The sequence below is a fragment of the Symphalangus syndactylus genome, chromosome 1 (genome assembly GCF_028878055.3).
Source record: "Symphalangus syndactylus isolate Jambi chromosome 1, NHGRI_mSymSyn1-v2.1_pri, whole genome shotgun sequence".
NCBI classification, from domain to species: Eukaryota; Metazoa; Chordata; class Mammalia; order Primates; family Hylobatidae; genus Symphalangus; species Symphalangus syndactylus.
In genome coordinates, this window is record NC_072423.2 from 112,506,960 (window position 1) to 112,529,497 (window position 22,538).

At 50.6% G+C, this 22,538-nt stretch overlaps 1 protein-coding gene across 10 annotated transcripts; it reads right to left on the reverse strand.

The window, feature by feature from the left end:
- Positions 1-10: 10 nt before the first annotated feature.
- ATRIP (ATR interacting protein) lies at positions 11-22,495 on the reverse strand. Of its 10 annotated transcripts, none has more exons than XM_055277721.2 (13): positions 22,106-22,495; positions 19,049-19,182; positions 17,325-17,495; positions 11,514-11,632; positions 8,526-8,683; positions 6,504-6,599; positions 6,050-6,179; positions 5,168-5,857; positions 1,785-1,921; positions 1,534-1,625; positions 1,002-1,082; positions 579-831; positions 11-175 (listed from the first exon to the last, which is right to left on the reverse strand). In XM_055277721.2, exons 1-13 carry the CDS (start codon positions 22,350-22,352, stop codon positions 108-110), a joined length of 2,376 nt encoding a protein of 791 aa, XP_055133696.2. In that variant the 5' UTR covers positions 22,353-22,495; the 3' UTR covers positions 11-107. The 10 variants fall into 10 exon arrangements, with proteins under 10 accessions (XP_055133696.2, XP_055133707.2, XP_055133686.2 ...); XM_055277732.2 differs by having other exon boundaries at positions 1,534-1,622; positions 22,106-22,473; XM_055277711.2 differs by having other exon boundaries at positions 637-831; positions 22,106-22,473.
- Positions 22,496-22,538: the final 43 nt, after the last annotated feature.

A 22,538-nucleotide genomic window follows, 5' to 3' on the forward strand; every position in this document is an offset into this window, starting at 1 on the left:
GGCCAGCCAGTTCTCTGGGCAGTTCTTGCTGGTCACTGCTTTAATCAGTTGATGTGGTAAGGAAAGGAGTGGTGCTGGTGCCACCATGTGGCTGGATGCTCAGGGCCTCAGCCACACTCCACCTCGGGGTCTTCCACATCGGTTTCCGCGGCACAGAGGTCATCCAGGGCTGCCTCTGAGACAAAAAGGAGAGGTTCCTGGTGAGGGCCCAAAGGTGCCAGGGCCTAGGGCAGGTCCCACCTCTCCTCCCCCAACGTCCACAGGAACTAACCAGTCCCTTCCACACCCAGGCCCTGCTCCCTCAGCTACTGCAAACAAAGTGATACAAAGGCAATTCAAACATGGGTATTTCTGGAAAAACCGTGGCTCTGCCAGGCACACTCAACAGACAGGAGCAAAAGGCAGCCCAATATGCTTGGAGAAGAACTGAGGCAGGAAGATAAAAGAAAACGGCCCCAGTGCCAGAACAGGCCGCAGTGGGCGGGGGCCTGCTGAGGGGATGCCCAGGAATCTGACTTGTTGGGGAACCTCTGGGAGAAGCCGTGGGGGCTGGGCAGGAGGGCCTCTGGTAGGCTCACCTTCACAGTCGGTCACATCAGGAAGCCCTCGTATGAGCATGCTGACCCCCGGCATCACCTGGTCATACTGATGCAGCACCTCCACGCAGTGCATCATGAAGAGCTTGTCCTTCTGCGATAGGCCGTGCAGCAGCAGCACCGTGTCCCGCAGACAGCGCACTGTCCGCCTCTGCTGGTCAGTCCTTGGGGGCCCCCCTGCCCTCCGCACTGTCAGCCACTGTCTGTGCAACATCACAGTGAGCGCTCTGACCACCTGGGAGAGAGGGGGTGCAGACTGAGGTCTGGTGCCACCATGGCCTGTACCCTAACAATCCGCTCAGCCTAGCCACCTCAGATGAGGAGGTTTGCAGTGGGGCCTACAGTCCTTGCACAGGGCCCCCTTACCACCACAGTGCTGCCAGCTGTTGGCCCCTACCTACTCACCTCCACATTACACTGGCAGTTGGAGCCAGTGACTGGGGGCAAGGGGCTCTGCACACCAAGCTTAGCCAGGAGCCACACCACCTAGAACAAGAACAGATCGGTTCCATCCTGGGCAGAAGGAGACCAGTCCCTGCCGAGGGTTTTCTCAAGCTTCTATAAGAGTTCACTCGCTTCAGCAACTGCTTGTCTGTACAAGTGGGGTCCAAGAAGTGGTGTGGGACCTTCCCAGGGCAGACCCAGGACGAGCACCCATGTGTCATCAGCAAACCCACCTGCCTCCAGCCCCCCATTCTGCCCCCAAGCCCCAAAGCCAAGACAGGATCAGTCATCAGGCAGCTCTGCCAAGTCCTGTCTGCACTGCATCTGTGTGGTGCACAGCCCCCAAACTGAGTTTACCTCTTTAGCTGCTTGATCAACTCTTGTTACTAAAATGAATTAAAGCTCCCTTTCTCCCCAGTGGAAAGAAAGGAGATTCTGTTGGTTCTTAGGATGGGGTGGGGACAGTGTCCAGAAGGGGCTCTGGAGTTTTTACCTCTTGTTCCAGCTGGAGCCATTGTGTCTCCGAGGCCGCTCTGTCAGGCCGTGATGTGATGTACATGTACAGCAGCAGCAGGAGGCAGCCTTCTGAAAAGGATAGCGCGCCTCTCACTCAGGGTGCCCTTTCTCATGAAGAGCCTGGCCTACATGCTGCAGAAGCCCTCCGAGGCCCTTGACCCTGTCCCCACCCCAACCCTTCCCTTGATCTGCAGGAACAGTCCAGACGCCCGCCCCACCCTGCTTTACCCGAGTGGGAACAGAGCTGAGGTGCCAGCTGGTTGTGGTCCGCCAGCAGGGAGAGGAGCTCAACAGCCAGCAGCACGCTAGGCAGGGGTGTCTCTGGGCTGAGACACTTTGGCAGCACTTGGAACACACACTGGAACCTAAAAGACAGGGACCCAGAGAGACGTGACACTCCCCAACCCCAGCTCCATAACCTACCCTCACATTCCACTAGAGATAACAGAAAATTGAGCAAGGCAGTACGAACAGGTGAGTTGGTTCAGCCAGACTTGGGTTTCAGTGCTGGCCTGACCCCCACTTACCTGCTATGAAACTTGTTTCATGTGAACAAGTGGACACTTCCACTGCAAGACTGCTGCAGCTGAGAGGATAGGCCCTCATCTGGCGTAGCATCGCCCAGGAAGTGGGATGACCTCCTGGACCTGAGATGCCTGGCTTCCACATGCTCCCAAACAGGGATACAAGTCCTAACTTATGTGGGAGAGAAATGTTCTGTGCCCACAGAAGGACCGGCCAGGGCTCCAGAAGTGACAAACATGGCCTTGGCTATGGTTGGATCTTATGAGACCTATCACAGGGCAAGGAAAGCCATTTTCTCTACTTGCTAGAAAACATATCTGCTGCCAGTGGGAGAATGTGCCTACTGTGGGGTGTGCAGGAGGGAGGGGTTCTGGGCACACTGCCCCAGGTCTCAGGGGCAAAAGGAAAGCTATTACCAATAAACCAAGCCCCAAGGCAACTGCTGCTGTTTGCTCAACCCACATAGCCTAGAGGGGCATGATGGACTGGCCTGGTGGGTGGGGAGAAGGGCAATTCTGAAACACTCTATGGGGTCTGGCCAGGTGTGTACCCCTTCAGACATCTGCAGTTTCTAAGCACAGAAGGTCAAGATATCCCTCAGTATGTCCTTAGGAAGTAAGGTCTCACTATGTGGGATGAACTCACTTTAGAGCAAATCCTGCACAGCAGACAAAAAGTTCAATGCTTTTTAGTTGCCAGGGTGTGCAGACCTTTGTGGGAAGCTGGAATTTAATATGGTTGTTACCTGGCTTCACTATTGGGCTGTAAGAGGTCCAATATCTGCCACTCGCAGAAGGTATTGCAAGGAAAATCCACCTTTATATACAACACAGTGGTTTCCAAGTTATTTTTTGATAGCGTAAGAACTTTTTTTTTTTTTTTTGAAACGGAGTCTCGCTCTGTCACCCAGGCTGGAGTGCAGTGGCGCAAACTCAGCTCACTGCAACCTCCGCCTCCAGGGTTCAAGCGATTCTCCTGCCTCAGCCTCCCAAGTAGCTGGGACTACAGGTGCCTGCCACCACCCCCAGCTACTTTTTTGTATTTTTAGTAGAGACGGGGTTTCACTGTGTTAGCAGGGATGGTCTCAATCTCCTGACCTCATGATCCACTCACCTCGGCTTCCTAAAGTGCTGGGATTACAGGCATGAGCCACCATGCCCGACCCCTAAGAACCTTTTTAAATGAAATTTTTTGAAGAGCCCCAGTACATGAAATAGATAAGCATCCAGCCATGGCTGTGTTTTGAATGTCCCTGTGGACAAGCTCAACAGGAGTGGAATAATGGTGTGTCTACCACCAGTAAAAACATGGTTTCTGGGATTCTTTTTTTTGAGATAGGGTCTCACTCTGTCACCTAGGCTGGAGTGCAGTGGCATGGTCATAGCTCACTGCCACCACAACTGGCTAATTAAAAAAAAAAAAATTGTAGAGATGATGCTTTGTTGCCCACACTGGTCTCAAACTCCTGGGCTCAAGTGATCCTCCCAACTTGGCCTCCCAAAGTGCTGAGATTACAGGCAGGAGCCACTGTGCCTAGCCTGGGATTCATTCATTTAACAATTATTAAACAAATAACCAAGGCTGGGCCCGGTGGCTCACGCCTGTAATCCCAGCACTTTGGGAGGCCAAGGCAGGTGGATCACCTGAGGTCCGGCATTTGAGACCAGCCTGGCCAACATGGTGAAACCCTGTCTCTACTAAAAATACAAAAAATTAGCCAGGTGTGGTGGCAGGTGCCTGTAATCTCAGGGTCTCAGGAGGCTGAGGCAGGAGAACTGCTTGAATCTTGGAAGTGGAGGTTGCAGTGAGCCAAGATCATACCACTGTACTCCAGCCTGGGCAACAAGAGTGAAACTTCGTCTCAAAACAAAAACAAAAACAAACAAATAAACAACAAAAAAACAGCCACTATGAGCTGGGCCCCTGCTGGGCACTTGAGTGCTGGGTCTGCCTGATCCCACTGCCCACACTATACTGCGGTGCTGTGTCCAGCTCTGAGTACCACCTTTAGCATGGGCCAGACCAACCAAAAATATTCAGATAGAAACAGATCTAGGAAACAGCAGTGCTGAGCTCAGAGATGAGATGATTTAAGATATATTCAGCCAGTGGAATCATTCCAACATAGAAACTGACCCTTTGAGGCCGGGCGCGGTGGCTCACGCTTGTAATCCCAGCACTTTGGGAGGCCGAGGCGGGTGGATCACGAGGTCAGGAGATCCAGACCACGGTGAAACCCTGTCTCTACTAAAAATATAAAAAAATCAGCCAAGCGTGGTGGTGGGCGCCTGTAGTCCCAGCTACTCGAAGAGGCTGAGGCAGGAGAACGGCGTGAACCCGGGAGGCGGAGCTTGCAGTGAGCCGAGATTGCGCCACTGCACTCCAGCCCGGGCGACAGAGCGAGACTCCATCTCAAAAAAAAAAAAAAGAAACTGACCCTTTGGTAGAGTGCTGAGAGGGAGACTGGATTACTGGATGAGGGGGTGGGCTGGCTCTGTTCATAGTTCTCCCCAATCTTGCGGCTCTGGAATCCCAAGGGAGGAATTTATGATCACAGTGTTCATTCGCTAGTTTCACTGTAATACTACTACCCACAAACCTTAAGAGGAACAGGCCACCCCAGATGCATGCTAAAGATGGGCACAGTGACAGGCAGAGACTCCCAGCAAGGTCAGCCCATGGGCCGCAGACCCTCCCCACATCCTCTGCTTCCTTAGGGAACCCACTAAACTTCAACGTGCTAGTGATATGTGGTCTTCACCTTACCCACATCTCAGGTTCAGAGGCCCCTTGTCTTAACCCTTGCCCTGGGGCAGGGCCCTCCTCCACAGAGGTTAGCAGCCTCCTTTAATCATGTGTGCCTTTTGCTTACCTGTTGTTCAGGGGCAGAATTAAACCAAATAAACCACTTCCTTGGTTCTCCCGTTTGGCCCCACTTCCCATCACTTCAGAACTCCCTGAACCAAGCCTTAGAACTAACTAGTGTAGATAAGTCAAGATGTGAGCAAAGTACAAGTGCCATGGGTTAGACCTTAAGAGGTCAGGTGAGACCCACAAAGAATCATGACTCCTATGCTGCTTGATACCTGGGCAAGAAATCACAGGAAGTGTTTTCCGCTAATTTCACCAAAACCTTAAGGCACTGGGTCAGGACACTGGCTTGAAGGTGTCCTGTTGCTGCAGAAGAGAAAGCCAACAGGTGAAGAAGCATCTTCAACAGTGGGTGCTGTCCTTGGTCATCAGCAACCCCCCTTGGGGCTGAGGTCATATCTCCATCACTAAGCCTGTGAACCAGGCTCCCGTTTCCTTCCCCAGCAGCAGAATCTGCCCCCACTCCTGACAGTAATAGGGAGACGACTGCTCCGCTGTGGCACACCAGGTGCTGAAGAATGCTAAGTGCAGTCACAGAGAAGCCTTCCAGGATGCACACTGAGTCCTCAGGGTTGGTCTCTACCCCAGAGCTCACGCAAGAGGAATGTGTCGGTGAGTCCCCAGGTGCTCCGCTTCTCTTAGCAGCTGCCAAGTCCTGCAGGGCCTGGCAGTGTAAGCCGATGAAGAACTGTACAAGGGGGAGGAAATGCACGGCTCCAGGAAGCTGGCAGAGTGGGAAGGCCCTTCTGCCTCCCTCTGCTGGGTCTCCATCACGTGAGCACTCATTCCTGGCAACCAGATTCAGTCCAGTGAATGCCAGGTTCTGTGCTTCTCTCAGGGCTGAGAGGGAAAATGACCCATCATAAGAACCTGTGGTCCTGAGGCCTGACATTCCAGCCAAGGTACTGGCAACAAACACAAAGAAAAATAGATAAGTGTGGGATGGAGATAAGGTCAAGAGCCCCAAACAGCCTGCCTGCCAAATTCTCCAGGCTCCTTGCCCTTCCCACAGACTTCCCAGGCTGACAAGGGCCAGAAAGGAATTTGCTTCCAGGAAGCTTCTTCCCAAACAAGCTTTCCAGGAGTCTTATGCTTACCTGCCAAACCCTGGTGGCTGCAGGGGGGTGCCAGCAGGAGACTCAGAACTACTACTCAGGAGGTGGCAAAGGCTTAGGGATGACTCTGGGATCAAAGGCTGCTTCAGGAGCAGGTTTATCAAAATGGAACCTGCAGAAGACAAGGTGACTCTAGAAGGTTCTGACATGGGAGATCTTTTTGGTGGCTTTCAGAAGGAAACAGTAAGGATTCTTTGGATGCCAACTGTCCTCTAAGCTGCCACTAAGCCCCAGGAAGATGCCTGTGGGTGCGGAAGGCTCTGGGACATACCTGCCCTTGGCCCTTTCCACTTTATAAAGTCTTCTGCTTAAGCCACATACTTTGACTTCCCTGGACTCTCTGCCCAGGGTGCCAGTTCTCAGAGGCCTGGGCAATTCTTCTGCATATCACTCAGAGCCATGCAGGCCCCTGCAGGAGAAGCAGGGATTCTGGTACCTTGAGTGTTTGATCTCTGTCTCCAGCTGTCAACAAAGCTTTTCTGGGCCTCTTCTTGTTTTATGGAGTCACCTCTCAGACTGTGGGTCTTACTATCTGAAATGTGATAAAATGTAAATCAAAACTTGAGCACAGAAGCATGGGCATATTAGAAACTTTTACATGCAATGAGTTTAAAACACAGGCTGTTCTACTTCTTTGACCTTGGATCAAACAAGAGCCAAAGCAGCTCAAGAGCCCCGCATCTTTTACCTTCCTTATGTAAAACAGGAACTCATACAAGGAAAGAAAAAGAAAATCAAGCTGTTTGCCTCACTCAAAATGAGGCAATTAGATAAAACAGTAACCACTAACATTGACATGGTGCTTGTTACGTGCTAGACAGTGTTCTAAGAGCTCTACATACTTCAGCCCATTTGTTCCTCAGTGGCCCTACAAGGATTTATCATTAGGTCTGCTTTACATATAGGGAAACTGAGGCACAGAGACTAAAGGACTTGCCCAAATCATATAAGCCAGTAAGTAGCATTACTGGGACTCACATCCAGGCTACTGGGCTCTACTGCCTGCTTTTAACACTACTGTACACTGCCCCTTTAGCTGCTAGATGCCAAAAATGTAAGTGGGCTACAGTTTCTCAGAAGTGTTATGATGGCCAAGGATTTGAAAGGTTGATGGTAAGAAGAGGGTCAATGTATCTGATTTATAAGATACACTGACACAGCAGTCTGAAAACCTACTGATGTTAGATTGTCTCTCTCTAAAAAACAGCAGCATCCCCTCAATCTGGACTGAGTTATAAAAACTCAAAAGCTGGACTACAAAAGGAAAACAGAGGCTGGGCACAGTGGCTCATGCCTGTAATCCCAGCACTTTGGGAGGCTGAGATGGGTGGATCACGAGGTCATGAGATCGAGACCATCCAGGCCAACATGGTGAAACCTGTCTCTACTAAAAATACAAAAATTAGCTGGGCATGATGGTGCATGCCTGTAGTCCCAGCTACTCAGGAGGCTGAGGCAGAAGAATCGCTTGAACATGGGAGGCAGAGTTTGCAGTGAGCCGAGATCACACCACTGCACTCCAGCCTGGTGACGGAGTGAGACTCCGCCTCAAAGAAAAAAAAAAAGAAAAGAAAAACAGATTCCTGCATACTAGCTAGATTTTTGGCATGGTCAATTGATGCTGTGATGGTTTAAAAATATGCCCACAAACATGATGGCAGGTCCCTGTAATCCCAGCTATTCGGGAGGCTGAGGCAAGAGAATTACTTGAACCCAGGAGGCGGAAGTTGCCATGAGCCGAGATCGTGCCATTGCACTCCAGCCTGGGTGACAGAGTGAGACCCCATCTCAAAAAAAAAAAAAAGCCCACAAATGCTTTGACACACCTCCCTTCAAAAGGTATAAGCTTGGGGGGAGCGGGGAGGGATAGCACTAGGAGATATACCTAATGCTAAATGACGAGTTAATGGGTGCAGCACACCAACATGGCACATGTATACATACGTAACAAACCTGCATGTTGTGCACATGTACCCTAAAACTTAAAGTATAATAATAATAAAATAAAAATTAAAAAAAAAAAAGGTATAAGCTTGGTTTCCCCCCTTGAATGAAGCCCAGACTCAGTGATTTGCTTCTAACAAACAGAATGTGGCAGAGGTGATGCTGTGTGACTTCTGAGGCTAGGCCATAAATGGATAGCTTCTGCCTGGCTCTCTCTCTCTGGATTTGCTAGCTTTAGAGGAAGCCACCCACCAGGTTATGAGGATACCCCATATCCATGTGCAGAGGCCCATGTGGCAAGAAATTACACCGCCAGCCATGTGAGTGAGCCACCTTGAAACAGATCCTTCAGCTTAAGACAAGCTTTCAGTGATTCCAGTCCCTGCAGAGATTGTCCCCTCTGTGCCCTGTCAGAATTGCTGATCACAGAAATTGGGAGAAAATAAATAATAATTGTTTTAAGCCACATATTTGGGTAGCTTGTTATACATCAACAGATGACTAATGGACTTACCCTCTTTGCCCACCAGAGGCTTGTATCCTGACTCCGTCTGGCAGGGGTGGGGAAGGGACATGTTAGCACTAAAAGACTCCTTTGTAGGAAAAGATGTTTTTCCAAATTGTGGAGAACATGCTTCTGGCTTCATAACCACAGAAGGGTTTTTCCTAGGACTGGAAAAAGTTAACTATGAAAGCAAAGTAATGATTCTACTAAAACCATTCAAAATATCTGGTTACAAAATTTCTAACAAACTTTAAACTTTTCATGTCTAGGTGTTTTAACCAAAGGTTTTATCTATTATATGTCTACCATTCTTTGTCAGGGGAGCAGTGCAAAATTCCAGGCATTTGTTTTTCTTTTTTAAAAATATTTTTAAATTTTAATTTCTCTATAGAGTTGGGGTTTCGCTAAGTTACCCAGGCTGGTCTGAAACTCCTGAGCTCAAGTGATCCACCCGCCTTGGCCTCCCAAAGTGCTGGGATTACAGGCATGATCCACTGTTACTGGCTAATTCCATGCATTTTGATCCAAATTATTGAAAAAGTCTTTTACTCATTTTTATATTTTTCTAATCATCCAAAAATATAATATTAGCCATAATTCCTTTACTATTCTTTATTATCACTATTTACAATTCCACCAAAACGTTTTTTTTTGAGACAGAGTCTTGTTCCGTCGCCCAGGCTGGAGTACAGTAGCATGATCATAGCTCACTGCAGCCTTGACCTCCTGGGCTCAAGCGATCCACCCATCTGTAATCCCAGCCTCCTGAGTAGCTGGGATTACAGGCACACACCAACATGGCCAGCTAATTTTTTTTTTTTTTTTTTGGTGAGACAGGGTCTCACTCTGTTGCCCATGCTGGAGCCCAGTGGCACAATTACGGCTCACTGCAGCCTCCACCTCTTGGGCTCAGTGATCCTCCCACCTCATCCTTCTGAGTAGCACAGGGACTACAGGTGTGCAACCACCACATCTGGCTAACTTTTTATTCTTTCTAGAGTTATTTCTAGAAATAGAGTTTCACCATGTTGCCTAGGCTAGTCTTGAACTCGTGGGCTCAAATGATCTGCCCACCTCAGCTTCCCAAAATGCTGGGATTACAGGCATGAGCCACTGGGGCCGGTAATTTTATTTTTTTTTTAGTAGCAATGGGGTTTTGCTATGTTGCCCAGGCTAGTCTCGAACTGCTAACCTTAAGCAATCTTCCTGCCTTAGCCTTCTGTGTAGCTGGGATTGCCTGTGTAGCTACCATGCCTGGTGCAAAACATCTTTTCAATGTGGAACAAACTATATTTTTTTTTCTGGAATGGAGTCTTGTTCTGTTGCCCAGGCTGGAGTGCAGTGGCGTGATCTTGGCTCACTGCAACCTCTGCCTCCAGGTTCAAGTGATTCTCCTGCCTCAGCCTCCCAAATAGCTGAGATTACAGGCGCATGCCACCATGCCCAGCTAATTTTTATATTTTCAGTAGAGACAGTGTTTCACCATGTTGGCCAGGTTGGTCTCGAACCCCTGACCTTGAGTGATCTGCCTGCCTCATCCTCCCAAAGTGTTGGGATTACAGGTGTGAGCCACTGTGCCCAGCCAATGTGGAACAAACGATTTTTTAATGGTCACAAGACTTCCAGGCTGGGCGCGGTGGCTCACACCCTGTAATCCCAACAATTTGGGAGGCCGAGGCGGGTGGATCACCTGAAGTCAGGAGTTCGAGAGCAGCTTGGCCAACATGGTGAAATCCCATCTCTACTTAAAAAAAAAAAATACAAAAAAAACTAGCCTGGCGTGGTGGTATGTGCCTGTAATACCAGCTACTTGAGAGGCTGAGACAGGGAGGTGGAGGTTGCAGTGAGCTGAGATCATGCCACTGCACTCCAGCCTGGACAACAGAGCAAGACCCTGTCTAAAAAAAAAAAAAAAAAATACTTCCAATAGAATGCAAAGACTTTAAACAGAAAAAGGGCTACCAAAATAAATATCAAAATTTTGATAAACCTACTAGGTATGTTGAAAACTGAGCAACTTCTCAGTGCCAATGTCTTTATGGTAGAGAAGCAGTATTAACCCTCTGATCTGATCATATAATGCTGAGGTCTTTCTGTTACTGATGTATGAAGAGGATCCCCTCAGCTCTCTTGTCTTATGTGGACAATGCAAGCCATGGAGAGTTCAGTTTCACACACTGCCCATTATGAACAAAGGCAGCAGAATGTTCAAAACCAGAAGATGCCCTGACTGACACTGTTCAAATTTCAAGACTGGGCCAGGCACAGTGGCTCATGCTTGTAATCCCAGTAGTTTGGGAGGCCCAGGCTGGCAGATCATTTGAGTCCAGGAGTTCGAGACAAGCCTGGCCAACATGGTGAAACCCCGTCTCTACTAAAAATACAAAAATTAGCTGGGCGTGGTGGTGTGTGCCTGTAGTCCCAGCTACTCAGGAGGCTGAGGGAGGAGAATTGCTTGAACCCAGGAGGCAGAGGTCGCAGTGAGCCGAAATTGTACCACTGTACTCCAGCCTGGGTGACAGAGCGAGACTCTGTCTCAAAAAAAAAAAAGAAAAAAAAAGTTGAGCACATCTGACCACAAAGGATGGGGCTGTTGGACAAGGGTCCCCAGACAGCAAATGAGAAAAAATATTCCAAGTAGCTGGAACTAAAATACACTCATGCTTGCAACAAAATCAGTTAAACAAATTACATAAAAGTAAAGACCGGTCCACCCCCAAAATTTGGAGATCATTTTTCCAGGTCTTTCTAGTCCTGAAGAATAATGTTTATAAAGTGCCATACAGAGGCAGCATTTCTAGAGTATGGGCCTTTATGCTGTGATGTCTCAAACCATGTAAGCGTCATCTAAACTACCTCTGAATCCTTCAGGAAAAGAGGATCTCCGCCCAGGTGGAGGGGTCTAAATGGCCTTCATTTAGGACCAGCCTGACATTGTTATGCAGATTTTTTACTAAATAATGCAAAACTGAACTATCCCTCCAGCACCATCATTACCTGACATGGGAAACAGAGGGAGCAGCCAGTTTATTTGCTCGTTCACTGGTCTGGAGCTTTGTCCTTAATTCATTCATCTCTGCATCTTTAAACTGGAGTTCAGACTGCAATGATTGGAGCTGGAAGGCAAAAGAAACATGCTTGTAATGGCCCCGTCATATACACAAAAATATCTCTGGGCTTCAAAATCACAAGCCAGTAAAAGACAAACAATGAAAAATACATATGAAAGTCTGCTGTGACATAAACGTCCTAAAATAACAAACATTAGCTTTCTTTCTGAAAGACAATATGGTACTCTAAAAAGATACTGGACTCTATTGTAAAGGTAGTTTGTGAGGGTTTAAAGACCAGCCCTGGCCAGGTGTGGTGGCTCAGGCCTGTAATCCTAAGCACTCTGGGAGGTTGAGGCGGGAGGATCGTTTGAGCCCAGGAGTTCGAGACCAGCCTGGGCAAAATAGCAAGACCTTGCCTCTACAAAAAATTTAAAAAATAAAAAAAAAGAATTAAATACCAGCCCACCATTTATTTAATGTCTTTGAATCCTAACTTATTTGTAACATAAAACACCTGTCTTCATGATAGTTGGGAGGATTAAGTAGAATGATGAGTGTAAAATACCCAGCATAGAGCTTGGTAAGGTGCCCTATGTCAGCAGTAACATATTGACCTTTATTAATGAACGCACTGGTGCACAATTCTAGGTCTTCTTCAAAGTTTGGGCAGAGGAGTTGGAACAGTTTACCAAGACACTATGCAGTACAGAGAAAACTGCTGCTCTGGCCTCCAGGTGCTATAGCCAACAGTAACTGCCCTCATTCCCCAAGCACACTCTGTGCCAGGCCCAGCACCAAACACAGTAAGTGTAAGAATGTGTGAGTCTCCCAACAACCTTTCTGGTTGTTTTGGAACAGATAAGGGAAATGAGCCAGGGAGCTTAAGTTACTACCTTGAGGTCACCGCTTATGTGTGATGAAGCCTGGATTCAAATTCAGGTTTGTCTGACCACAAATTCCTTGCTCTTCATCACTTATACAGAAAGTTAACTATTGCGGTTAGTGTTGGGCATAGGTAAGTGCTTAAAGTTTGCTAAGTTTGCTGAATGAAACAATGAGAATAAGCTCCCATGTCCTTGAGACTGAAGCACGGGGAGGTGCTGAGGGAAAGTTGTGGTAGCTACTGGATACCCACTGTTTTCCTTTCCAGAATAGCATTTTCCTTTCCCTGAGAAACAGGCTGGGCATGGTGGCTCGCACCTGTAATCTCAGCACTTCGGGAGGCCAAGGTGGGAGGACTGCGTGAGCCCAGGAGTTTGAGAACGGCTTGGGGAATATAGCAAAACCCCGTCTGTACCAAAATTTAAAAATTAGCTGTGCCTGGTGGTGTGTGCCTATAGTTCCAGCTACCTGGGAGGCTGAGGTGGGAGGATTGCTTGAGCCTGGGAAGTCAAGGCTGCAGTGAGCTGTGATTGCACCACTGCACTCCAGCCTAGGCAAGAGAGCGAAACCCTGGACCCTGTCTCAAAAAAAAAAAAAAAAAAAAAAAAAAAAATCAATAATTTCCCTACCTCTGACTATTTTATTAGAATGGGAGCTGTCATTTTTTTGTTTTTGGTTGCTTTTGGTTATAGCAATTGGCCAGTGACAGACAACTGACTCAAGTTAGACCAATCAGAGCCTTTCTCAGAATTTTAAAACTTGAGATGAGGGAGCCTAAGTCTTTTTTCGAGACAGGGTCTCGCTCTGTTGCCCAGGCTGGAGTACAATGGCATGATCATGGCTTACTGCAGCCTCAACCTCCTGGGCTCAAGCAATTCTCCCACCTCAGCCTCCTGAGTAGCTGGGACTACAGGTGCACACCACCATGCCTGGATAATTTTGTTCATTTTTTATTTTTCTTTTTTGTAGAGATGAGGTCTCACTAGTTGCCCAGGCTGGTCTTGAACTCCTGGCTCAAGTGATCCTCTCACCTCAGCCTCCCAAAGTGCTGGATTACAGGTGTGAGCCACTGCATGTGGCCCTAAGTCTTAATTCTGCTCTATATTTATAAAATACGAGCCCAGGAGCTTCTGGAGAACACATCCTCTACCATAAGGATAGAGACTGTTTATAGCATAGAGAATAAAAATGTCCTGGCAAGATTTAAGTCATTTAAGGTCCCACCACACCCCCGTTCTTCCCAGACTTGGATATGGAAGCAATACGTTTCCTTTTAGCCTAAGCTAGGTCAGTTGAGTTTCTTTTTTTTTTTTTTTTTTTTTTTTTTTATTAATTTTTTTTGCATACAAAAACAATAAACATTTTCTAAAAATACATACAAAAAGATGCGTATCAAACATATTAGGAAGGTTGCACATGGGAAGTCGGGGAATAGAAATGGGGGTGGGAGTTAAAATAAATGAGAGAGGGACTTTATATGGATCAGTGATAATAACTCAATCCTCTATTTAACAAAGAAGAGGGAGAAGGAAGAGGAAGAAAAAGAAAGTGGGATAAAGGATCAGAAAGGGAGGAAAATAGAAAAAATTAGAGTATGACTCCAGGGTAGACCTGTTTTGTTGTCATTGAGTTGGTTGGTTGGTTTGTCTGTTGTATTCTTCATGTTTCGCCAAGTTGGCCAGACTGGTCTCGAACTCCTAGCCCGAAGTGATCAACCCGCCTCGCCCCCCAGAGTGCCAGGACCACAGGCGTGAGCCTCCACGTCCAGCCCCCACGTTGCTTCTGGCCTCCGTGGTAGACCTCCCAGACGGAGCGGCCAGGCAGAGGAGCTCCTCACTTCTACCCAGACACGGGGCGGCCGGGCAGAGGGGCTCCTCACTTCCCAGACGGGGCGGCCAGGCAGAGACGCTCCTCACTTCTTCCCAGACCATAGGTGGCCGGGCAGAGGCGCTCCTCACTTCCCAGACGATGGGTGGTCGGGCAGAGGTGCTCCCCACTTCCCAGACGATGGGTGGCCGGGCAGAGGCGCTCCTCACTTCCCAGACGATGGGTGGCCGGGCAGAGGCACTCCTCACTTCCCAGTTGAGGCAGCCGGGCAGAGGCGCTCCTCACTTTCCAGACGATGGGTGGCCGGGCAGAGGCGCTCCTCACCTCCCAGACGATGGGTGGCCGGGCAGAGGCGCTCCTCACCTCCCAGACGGGGCGGCCGGGCAGAGGCACTCCTCACTTCTTCCTGGACGGGGTGGCCGGGCAGAGGCGCTCCTCACTTCTTCCCGGACGGGGCGGCCAGGCAGAGGCGCTCCTCACTTCTTCCCGGACGGGGCGGCCGGGCAGAGGCGCTCATTTCTTCCCGGACGGGGCGGCCGGGCAGAGGCGCTCCTCACTTCCCAGACGGGGCAGCCGGGCAGAGGCGCTCCTCACTTCTTCCCGGACGGGGCGGCCGGGCAGAGGCACTCCTCACTTCTTCCCGGACGGGGCGGCCGGGCAGAGGCGCTCCTCACTTCTTCCTGGATGGGGCGGCCGGGCAGAGGCGCTCCTCACTTCTTCCCGGGGCGGCCGGGCAGAGGCGCTCCTCACTTCCCAGACGGGGCGGCCGGGCAGAGGCGCTCCTCACTTCCCAGACGGTGGGTGGCCGGGCAGAGGCGCTCCTCACTTCCCAGACGATGGGTGGCCGGGCAGAGGCGCTCCTCACTTCTTCCCGGATGGGGCGGCCGGGCAGAGGCGCTCCTCACTTCTTCCCGGATGGGGCGCCCGGGCAGAGGCGCTCCTCATTTCTTCCCGGACGGGGCGGCCGGGCAGAGGCGCTCCTCACTTCCCGGATGGGGCGGCCGGGCAGAGGCGCTCCTCACTTCTTCCCGGACGGGGCGGCCGGGCAGAGGCGCTCCTCACTTCTTCCCGGACGGAGCGGCCGGGCAGAGGTGCTCCTCACTTCCCAGACGGTGGGTGGCCGGGCAGAGGCGCTCCTCACTTCCCAGACGGTGGGTGGCCGGGCAGAGGCGCTCCTAACTTCCCAGACGATGGGTGGCCGGGCAGAGGCGCTCCTCACTTCTTCCCGGATGGGGCGGCCGGGCAGAGGCGCTCCTCACTTCTTCCCGGACGGGGCGCCCGGGCAGAGGCGCTCCTCATTTCTTCCCGGACGGGGTGGCCGGGCAGAGGCGCTCCTCACTTCCCAGACGGGGCGGCCGGGCAGAGGCGCTCCTCACTTCTTCCCGGACGGGGGCGGCCGGGCAGAGGCGCTCCTCACTTCCTCCCGGACGGGGTGGCCGGGCAGAGGCGCTCCTCACTTCTTCCCGGACGGGGGCGGCCGGGCAGAGGCGCTCCTCACTTCCTCCCGGACGGGGTGGCCGGGCAGAGGCGCTCCTCACTTCTTCCCGGACAGGGCGGCCGGGCAGAGGCGCTCCTCACTTCCTCCCGGACGGGGCGGCCGGGCAGAGGCGCTCCTCACTTCCTCCCGGACGGGGCGGCCGGGCAGAGGCGCTCCTCACTTCCTCCCGGACGGGGCGGCCGGGCAGAGGCGCTCCTCACTTCCTCCCGGACGGGGCGGCCGGGCAGAGGCGCTCCTCACTTCCCAGACGGGGCGGCCGGGCAGAGGTGCTCCTCACTTCCCAGACAGGGTGGCCGGGCAGAGGCGCTCCTCACTTCCCAGACGATGGGTGGCCGGGCAGAGGCGCTCCTCACTTCCCAGACGATGGGTGGCCGGGCAGAGGCGCTCCTCACTTCCCAGACGGGGCGGCCGGGCAGAGGCGCTCCTCACTTCCCAGACGGTGGGTGGCCGGGCAGAGGCGCTCCTCACTTCCCAGTCGGTGGGTGGCCGGGCAGAGGCGCTCCTCACTTCCCAGACGGTGGGTGGCCGGGCAGAGGCGCTCCTCACTTCCCAGACGGTGGGTGGCCGGGCAGAGGCGCTCCTCACTTCCCAGACGGTGGGTGGCCGGGCAGAGGCGCTCCTCACTTCCCAGACGGTGGGTGGCCGGGCAGAGGCGCTCCTCACTTCCCAGACGGGGCGGCGGGGCAGAGGTGCTCCTCACCTCCCAGATGGGGCGGCCGGGCAGAGGCGCTCCTCACTTCCCAGACGGGGCGGCCGGGCAGAGGCGCTCCCCACCTTCCAGATGGGGCGGTGGCCGGGCAGGGGTTGCAATCCCAGCACCCTGGCAGGCCAAGGCAGGCGGCCGGGGGGTAGAGGCTGCCGCGAGGCCAGACCACGCCACCGCACTCCAGCCCGGGCAACACCGAGGACTGGGTGAGCGAGACTCCGTCTGTAGTCCCAGTACCTCGGGAGGCTGAGGCGGGCAGAGCACTCGGCGTCAGGAGCTGGCGACCAGCGTGGCCAAGATGGCGAACGCGTGCCTGCATCCAAAGGAGAAAAGGCAGGCAGCGGTCGCGCGTGCCGGCAGTCCCAGGCAGTCTGCGGCGCGGGCAGCAGCAAGCCGAGTAGATTGTAGCGTGGGCCAGAGAGGGAAAGAAAGAAAGAAAGAAAGAAAGGAAGGAAGGAAGGAAGGAAGGAAGGAAGGAAGGAAGGAAGGAAGGAAGGAAGGGAAAGAAGGAAGGAAGGAAGGAAGGAAGGAAGGAAGGAAGGAAGGGGTCAGTTGAGTTTCTGATCTAGCAAAAGAGCCCTAATGTAAGCCTGTTTCTAGAAATGCTAAGCTAGTTACTTATTCCTGCCAAGAGCAACTACCACAGCAAAATAGAGTTTCACCTAAATCCCTTTCCAAAATATATCCAGACCCTGGAAGAAGAGTGGATGGCAATGAGATGATAGTAGAAAGTATTTAAGACAAACAAGTGTTGAAATCTCCCTGGAAGATTTACAGGCAACCCTGGTCAAAGGAACTCAGTGGGCAGGCAAAGCTGGTGCAAAACAAATGCTCTGGGTCACCTTTTTGGAGAATTCCTTTTCCTTGTCACTGAGTGCTTGGGTTTTCTCTTGCTCAAGAAGAAAATGTGATCTTCTCTGTTCCTCTAGAACGGATTCCATCTGATGTAGTGAGTCTCGCAAAATTTTAATTTCTCCATTCTTAATGAGAACTTCTTCTTCCATTACTTTCATCTGTAAATCCCAAATTAATCTTATGAAAACTTTGTAAGAGAAAACTACTTAGGTACTTTGTTTTAAAATGTAGTTGGGGAGATGGAGAAAGCACAGGAAAAACAGACAAATTTGTAATCAAAATATATCCACAGCAACCAGATGTCACCATGGTCTGCTAGGCCTGTTCATGGGACAGCTGATATTCATCAAGATAGCTTAAGCATACACTTGTCACTCATGCATGCAGATTCTTTTTGCCAGGGAGGGGGATGGGGTTGCTTAGGCTGGAATGCTGTGGCACAATCATAGCTCAATGTAACCTCGAACTCCTGGGCTCAAGTGATCCTCTCGCCTCAACCTCTTGAGTAGCTAGGACTACAAAGCATGTGCCACTAGCCTGGCTAATTTTCACTTTTATTTGTAGAGACAGGGTCTCATTGTATTGCCCAGGCTGTTCTTGAACTCCTGGGTTCAAGCGATTCTCTCACCTTGGCCTCCCAAAGTGCTGGGATTACAGGCATGAGCCACCTTGCCTGACCAGATTCCTTTTTTTTGAGACAGAGTCTCGCTATTGTCGCCTGGGCTGGAGTGCAATGGCACGATCTCGGCTCACTGCAACCTTCACCTCCCAGGTTCCAGCAATTCTCCTGCCTCAGCCTCCCGAGTAGCTGAGATTACAGGCGCCCGCCACAACGCCCAGCTAATTTTTGTATTTTTAGTAGAGACGGGTTTTCACCGTGTTGTTCCAGGCTGGTCTCGAACTCCTGACCTCAGGTGATCCACTGGCCTCGGCCTACCAAAGTGCTGGGATTACAGGTGTGAGCCACCACGCCTGGCTGGATTCTTTAGGCTGTAAGAGGCATTAACAATCTGGGTCGCTGGGTGTGGTAGCTCATGCCTGTAATCCCAACACTCTGGGAGGCTGAGGCCAGGGGTTTGAGACCAGCCTGGCCAACATGGTGAAACTCTGTCTCTACTAAAAATACAAGAATTAGTTGGGCGTGGTGGTGCACACCTGTAGTCCCAGCTACTCTGGAAGCTAAGGCATGAGAATCGCTTAAAACCAGGAGGCAGAGGTTGAAGTGAGCCGAGACTGTGTCACTGTACTCCAGCCTGGTGACAGACTCCATCTCCAAAACAAACAAAAAAATCTGGGTCACATACCTTGCACAACTAAAATTCCACATATTCCTGGTTTTCTTAGGGACCTACAGATGGTGATATGAAGAGTGTCTGCTTTCTTGCAAAGCTGCTAATGAAAATAGCAACCATTATGAAGTTGTGTTCTTCACATGAAGATATATGCTATAAATTCATCTCAGTATCCTAACAGTTTGTATCTCTTTTTGGATCTGGTATACAGTGTTTTTCTTCTTGCCTTTGCCATTAGGAATCTCACGATTTAGTTTCTTTCAGCCTAAACTTTCTGGCTTTCTTTCCCTAGTCTTTTCCCATGTCATAGGGATGAATCTAGACACTTGTTTTACAACTTTTGTATATTTTACTGTACAATGCTTTTAAACACATAAGTGAATGAATTAGCTACAAAAACCACAAATTAAGTCACTTACCTTTTCTTTAAGTTCTTTATATTGTGCCTGAAGTACCTCTAATTCGAAATTATCTTTAATTGGAACATTTTCTCTGTTTTTCCCTGGAGGATTTTTTGACATGCCGTCTAATAATCTGTGGACCTTACGATCACCTGTAAAAAACAGTTCCATATACATTTCAGGACCCAACATTTTCCCACTTTTGCCAGAAAATGCTGAAAATACCCACTTCTTTTTTTTCTTTTTTGAGATGGGGTCTTGCTCTGTCACCCAGGCTGGAGTGCAGTGGTGTGATCACTGCTCACTGCCACCTTGACCTTCTGGGTTCAAGTGATCCTCCTGCCTTAGCCTCCTGTGTAGCTGGGACTACAGGTGTGTGCCACCATGCCTGGCTATTTCTTTTTTTTTTGTATTTTAGTAGAGATGGTGTTTCACCATGTTGGCCAGGCTGGTCTTGATTTCCTGTCCTCGCGATCCACCCGCCTCAGCCTCCCAAAGTGTTGGGATTACAGGCGTCAGCCACTGAGCCCGGCTGCCTGGCTAATTTTAAAATTCTTTGTAGAGATGGGGTCTCCTTATGTTGCCCAGGTTGGTCTTGAACTCCTGGGCTTAAGCAATCCTCCTGCCTTTGCCTCCCAAAGTGCTGGGAAGAATTACTCTTGAGAGCAAAGCAGAGAGAGATCTAGTAAGCAATATAGGTGTTTTTCAACCTAAGAACATGGTTCAAACTCATAAATGATCCTTCTTTTTTTTTTTTGAGACAGAGTCTCGCTCTGTTGCCCAGGCTGGAGAGCAGTGGCGTGATCTCGGCTCACTGCAACCTCCGCCTCCCAGGTTCAAGCGATTCTTGTGTCTCACCCTCCTGAGTAGCTGGGATTACAGGCGTGTGCGACCACGCACGGCTAATTTTTATATTTTTAGTAGAGATGGGGTTTCACCATATTGGCCAGCCTGGTCTCAAACTCCTGGCCTCAAGTGATCAGCCCGCCTCAGCTTCCCAAAGTGCTGGGATTACAGGCATGAGCCACCGCACCTGGCTGAAACTCATAAATGATCCTTCTAAAACAACAGATCCTATTACTCTTTCCCTATCCTTCATCCAATTCCAAGAGTTTCATCTAAAGCCTGAGGAGATCTCATTGGCCAGAACTCAATGATCTATTTATTATTCAGTAATAGTTACTGACCACATACAATATGCCAGGCATGTGAGGCTCTACAGGTACAATAGTGAGCAAAATTGATACTGTCCTTACACTCACAGAGCTTAAAAGACATTCGACAAATAATCACACAGATAAACATAAAATTACAACCGTGATTAAGAACTGCAGAAGAGAACAAATGCAGGAAAGCCTATAACATGACAGCAATCTGACTTAAGTGGGATGACTGGAACATTTCCCTAGGGAAGACGTGAAGGAGCTGAGAGCTGAAGGACAAGTAGGAATTAACCAGATGAGTGGAGATGAATGAATGAAAAGTATACTCAATGTACAAAGAAAGAACAATGTATAAAGTTTCTGTATTGTAAAGAAGCAGAGAGAATTCAAAGAATGTTAGTGCAGCCAGAACCCAGAGAGTGAGAAAGGGCCAAACCAGGCTGGGCCTTGCAGGCCATGTTAAGGATTTTGGTCTTCACACTAGAAGAAGTGGGAAATTATTAAAGGGCTTTCATTGGGGTGTTCATGGTTGGGTGTGGTGGCTCACGCCTGTAATCTCAGCACTTTGGGAGGCCAAGGCGGGTGGATCACCTGAGGTCAGCAGTTTGAGACCAGCCTGGCCAACATGGCGAAACCCCGTCTCTACTAAAAATACAAAAATTAGCCAGGCGTGGTGGTGGGCACAAGTAATCCCAGCTACTTGGGAGGCTGAGGCTACTCGGGAGGTTGAGGCAGGAGAATCGCTTGAAGCTGGGAGGTGGAGGCTGTGGTGAGCCAAGATGGCACCACTACTACACTTCAGCCTGGGTGACAGAGTGAGACTGTCAAAAAAAAAAGGGGCGGTGGGGTTCATGTTTATCTGTGTAAGACACAGCCAGATTTGAGTTTTGAAAAGATCACTCAGAATGTGATGTGAAGCCTCACTTGTAGGGAGTCAAGATTGGAAATGGGAAACCAATTTAGCAGACCATTGTTCAAGGGAGGACTCATGGTAACATAGATCAGACAGTTGGTAGAAGCGATGTGAATAGGATAGATTCCAGAGAAGGATTAAGAAGGTAAGCTTGACAGGCTTTCCAAATAAATTAGATGTAGAGTCAAGGAAAGGGGAAGAGTCGCCTTGTGCCACTGGATGGAGAGTCGTGCTAGTTACTTCCTTGTGGAACATCTGGTCATCATTCTCTGAATGTCTGCTTTGCCGGCACCATGCTAGAAATGCTGGAGGAGGACTGGGTTTCCAGGAAATGATCCTGTTGAGTTTAAGGTGCCTTGAGACACCCAAGTACAGATGCAAGGTGCACTCAAAACCTTTCTCTTTCTGGGAGTCCTCAAGACTTCACTCATTCCTCAACTAGAATGTAAGCACCATGAAGAACAGTTTTTGTATTTTGTTCATTGTTAGGTCAGCTGCAGTTCCTCACGTTTGGGCACCTAGCACAGTTTACTGGTTGTATAAAAGAATAAATTCATTTCATCTCTTGCCTGTGTCAGGCTCCTCCCATGCTCACACTGCCCAAGGGAGACAGTGAGCTTCATAAGATCTAAAGCCGCTCAAACTTGTCACAAGAAGGGGTCACCATGCATGGGTAGTGATGGTTCTGATGGTGGTGGTAGGTGTGTTCCAAGGAGCTCTGCTTAGAACCAAGAACCAAGTGGCCTAAACTTTAGAAAATAAAGTAAAATGTCAACTTAGCCTTCTGTGTTTCAAATCGGCTGTTTGACCTGGCTAATGCATTTCCCCCTAAAATCAAAGGACATTCTGGAAGACAACCGCTGCTTAAATCAGGGTGTTCCCATATTTTAAAAAGGCGAAAAGGCAGGGCTGGCCGCGAGGTTCCGAAGCCACAGCCATCAAGGGGATCTGGCGCGGTCTGCAACTCCCTCCGAGCAAAAGGCCGCGAGGAGCACTCACTGGACACGTCCCGAGCCGCGGCCGGACATTGGCTCAGGGCCTGTGACGCGAGGGTGTCAAGCTCCTCCAGGTCGTCGGCAGTGAAGTCCCCATGCGCGCCGAACGGGTCATCAGGGTCCGGGGCAGCGGCCGCGGAGAAGCCCCGGGCCCGCTTGCTCGGGGGGTGCCCGGTGCGCGGCGGCGGGCCGGGGCGAGGCGCCGGGGGCTCGCTCCGCCTCTTGCTGCCTGGCGCGGAGGTCCCCGCCATGCTTTCCGCTCACCCCAAGTATCCGACAGCACCGAGCTGGACTTGCCTGCCGCCAGGCCCGAGCGCTGGACCAACCGTCCGCGCGCCGCCGCTTGCCTCCGCAGCGAGTGCCCCGCCCCTGGCCCAGGGGCCAATCAGCTGGCAGGAGACGGCGCGGAGGAATGACGAACGTCCGAGCGCGCCGCC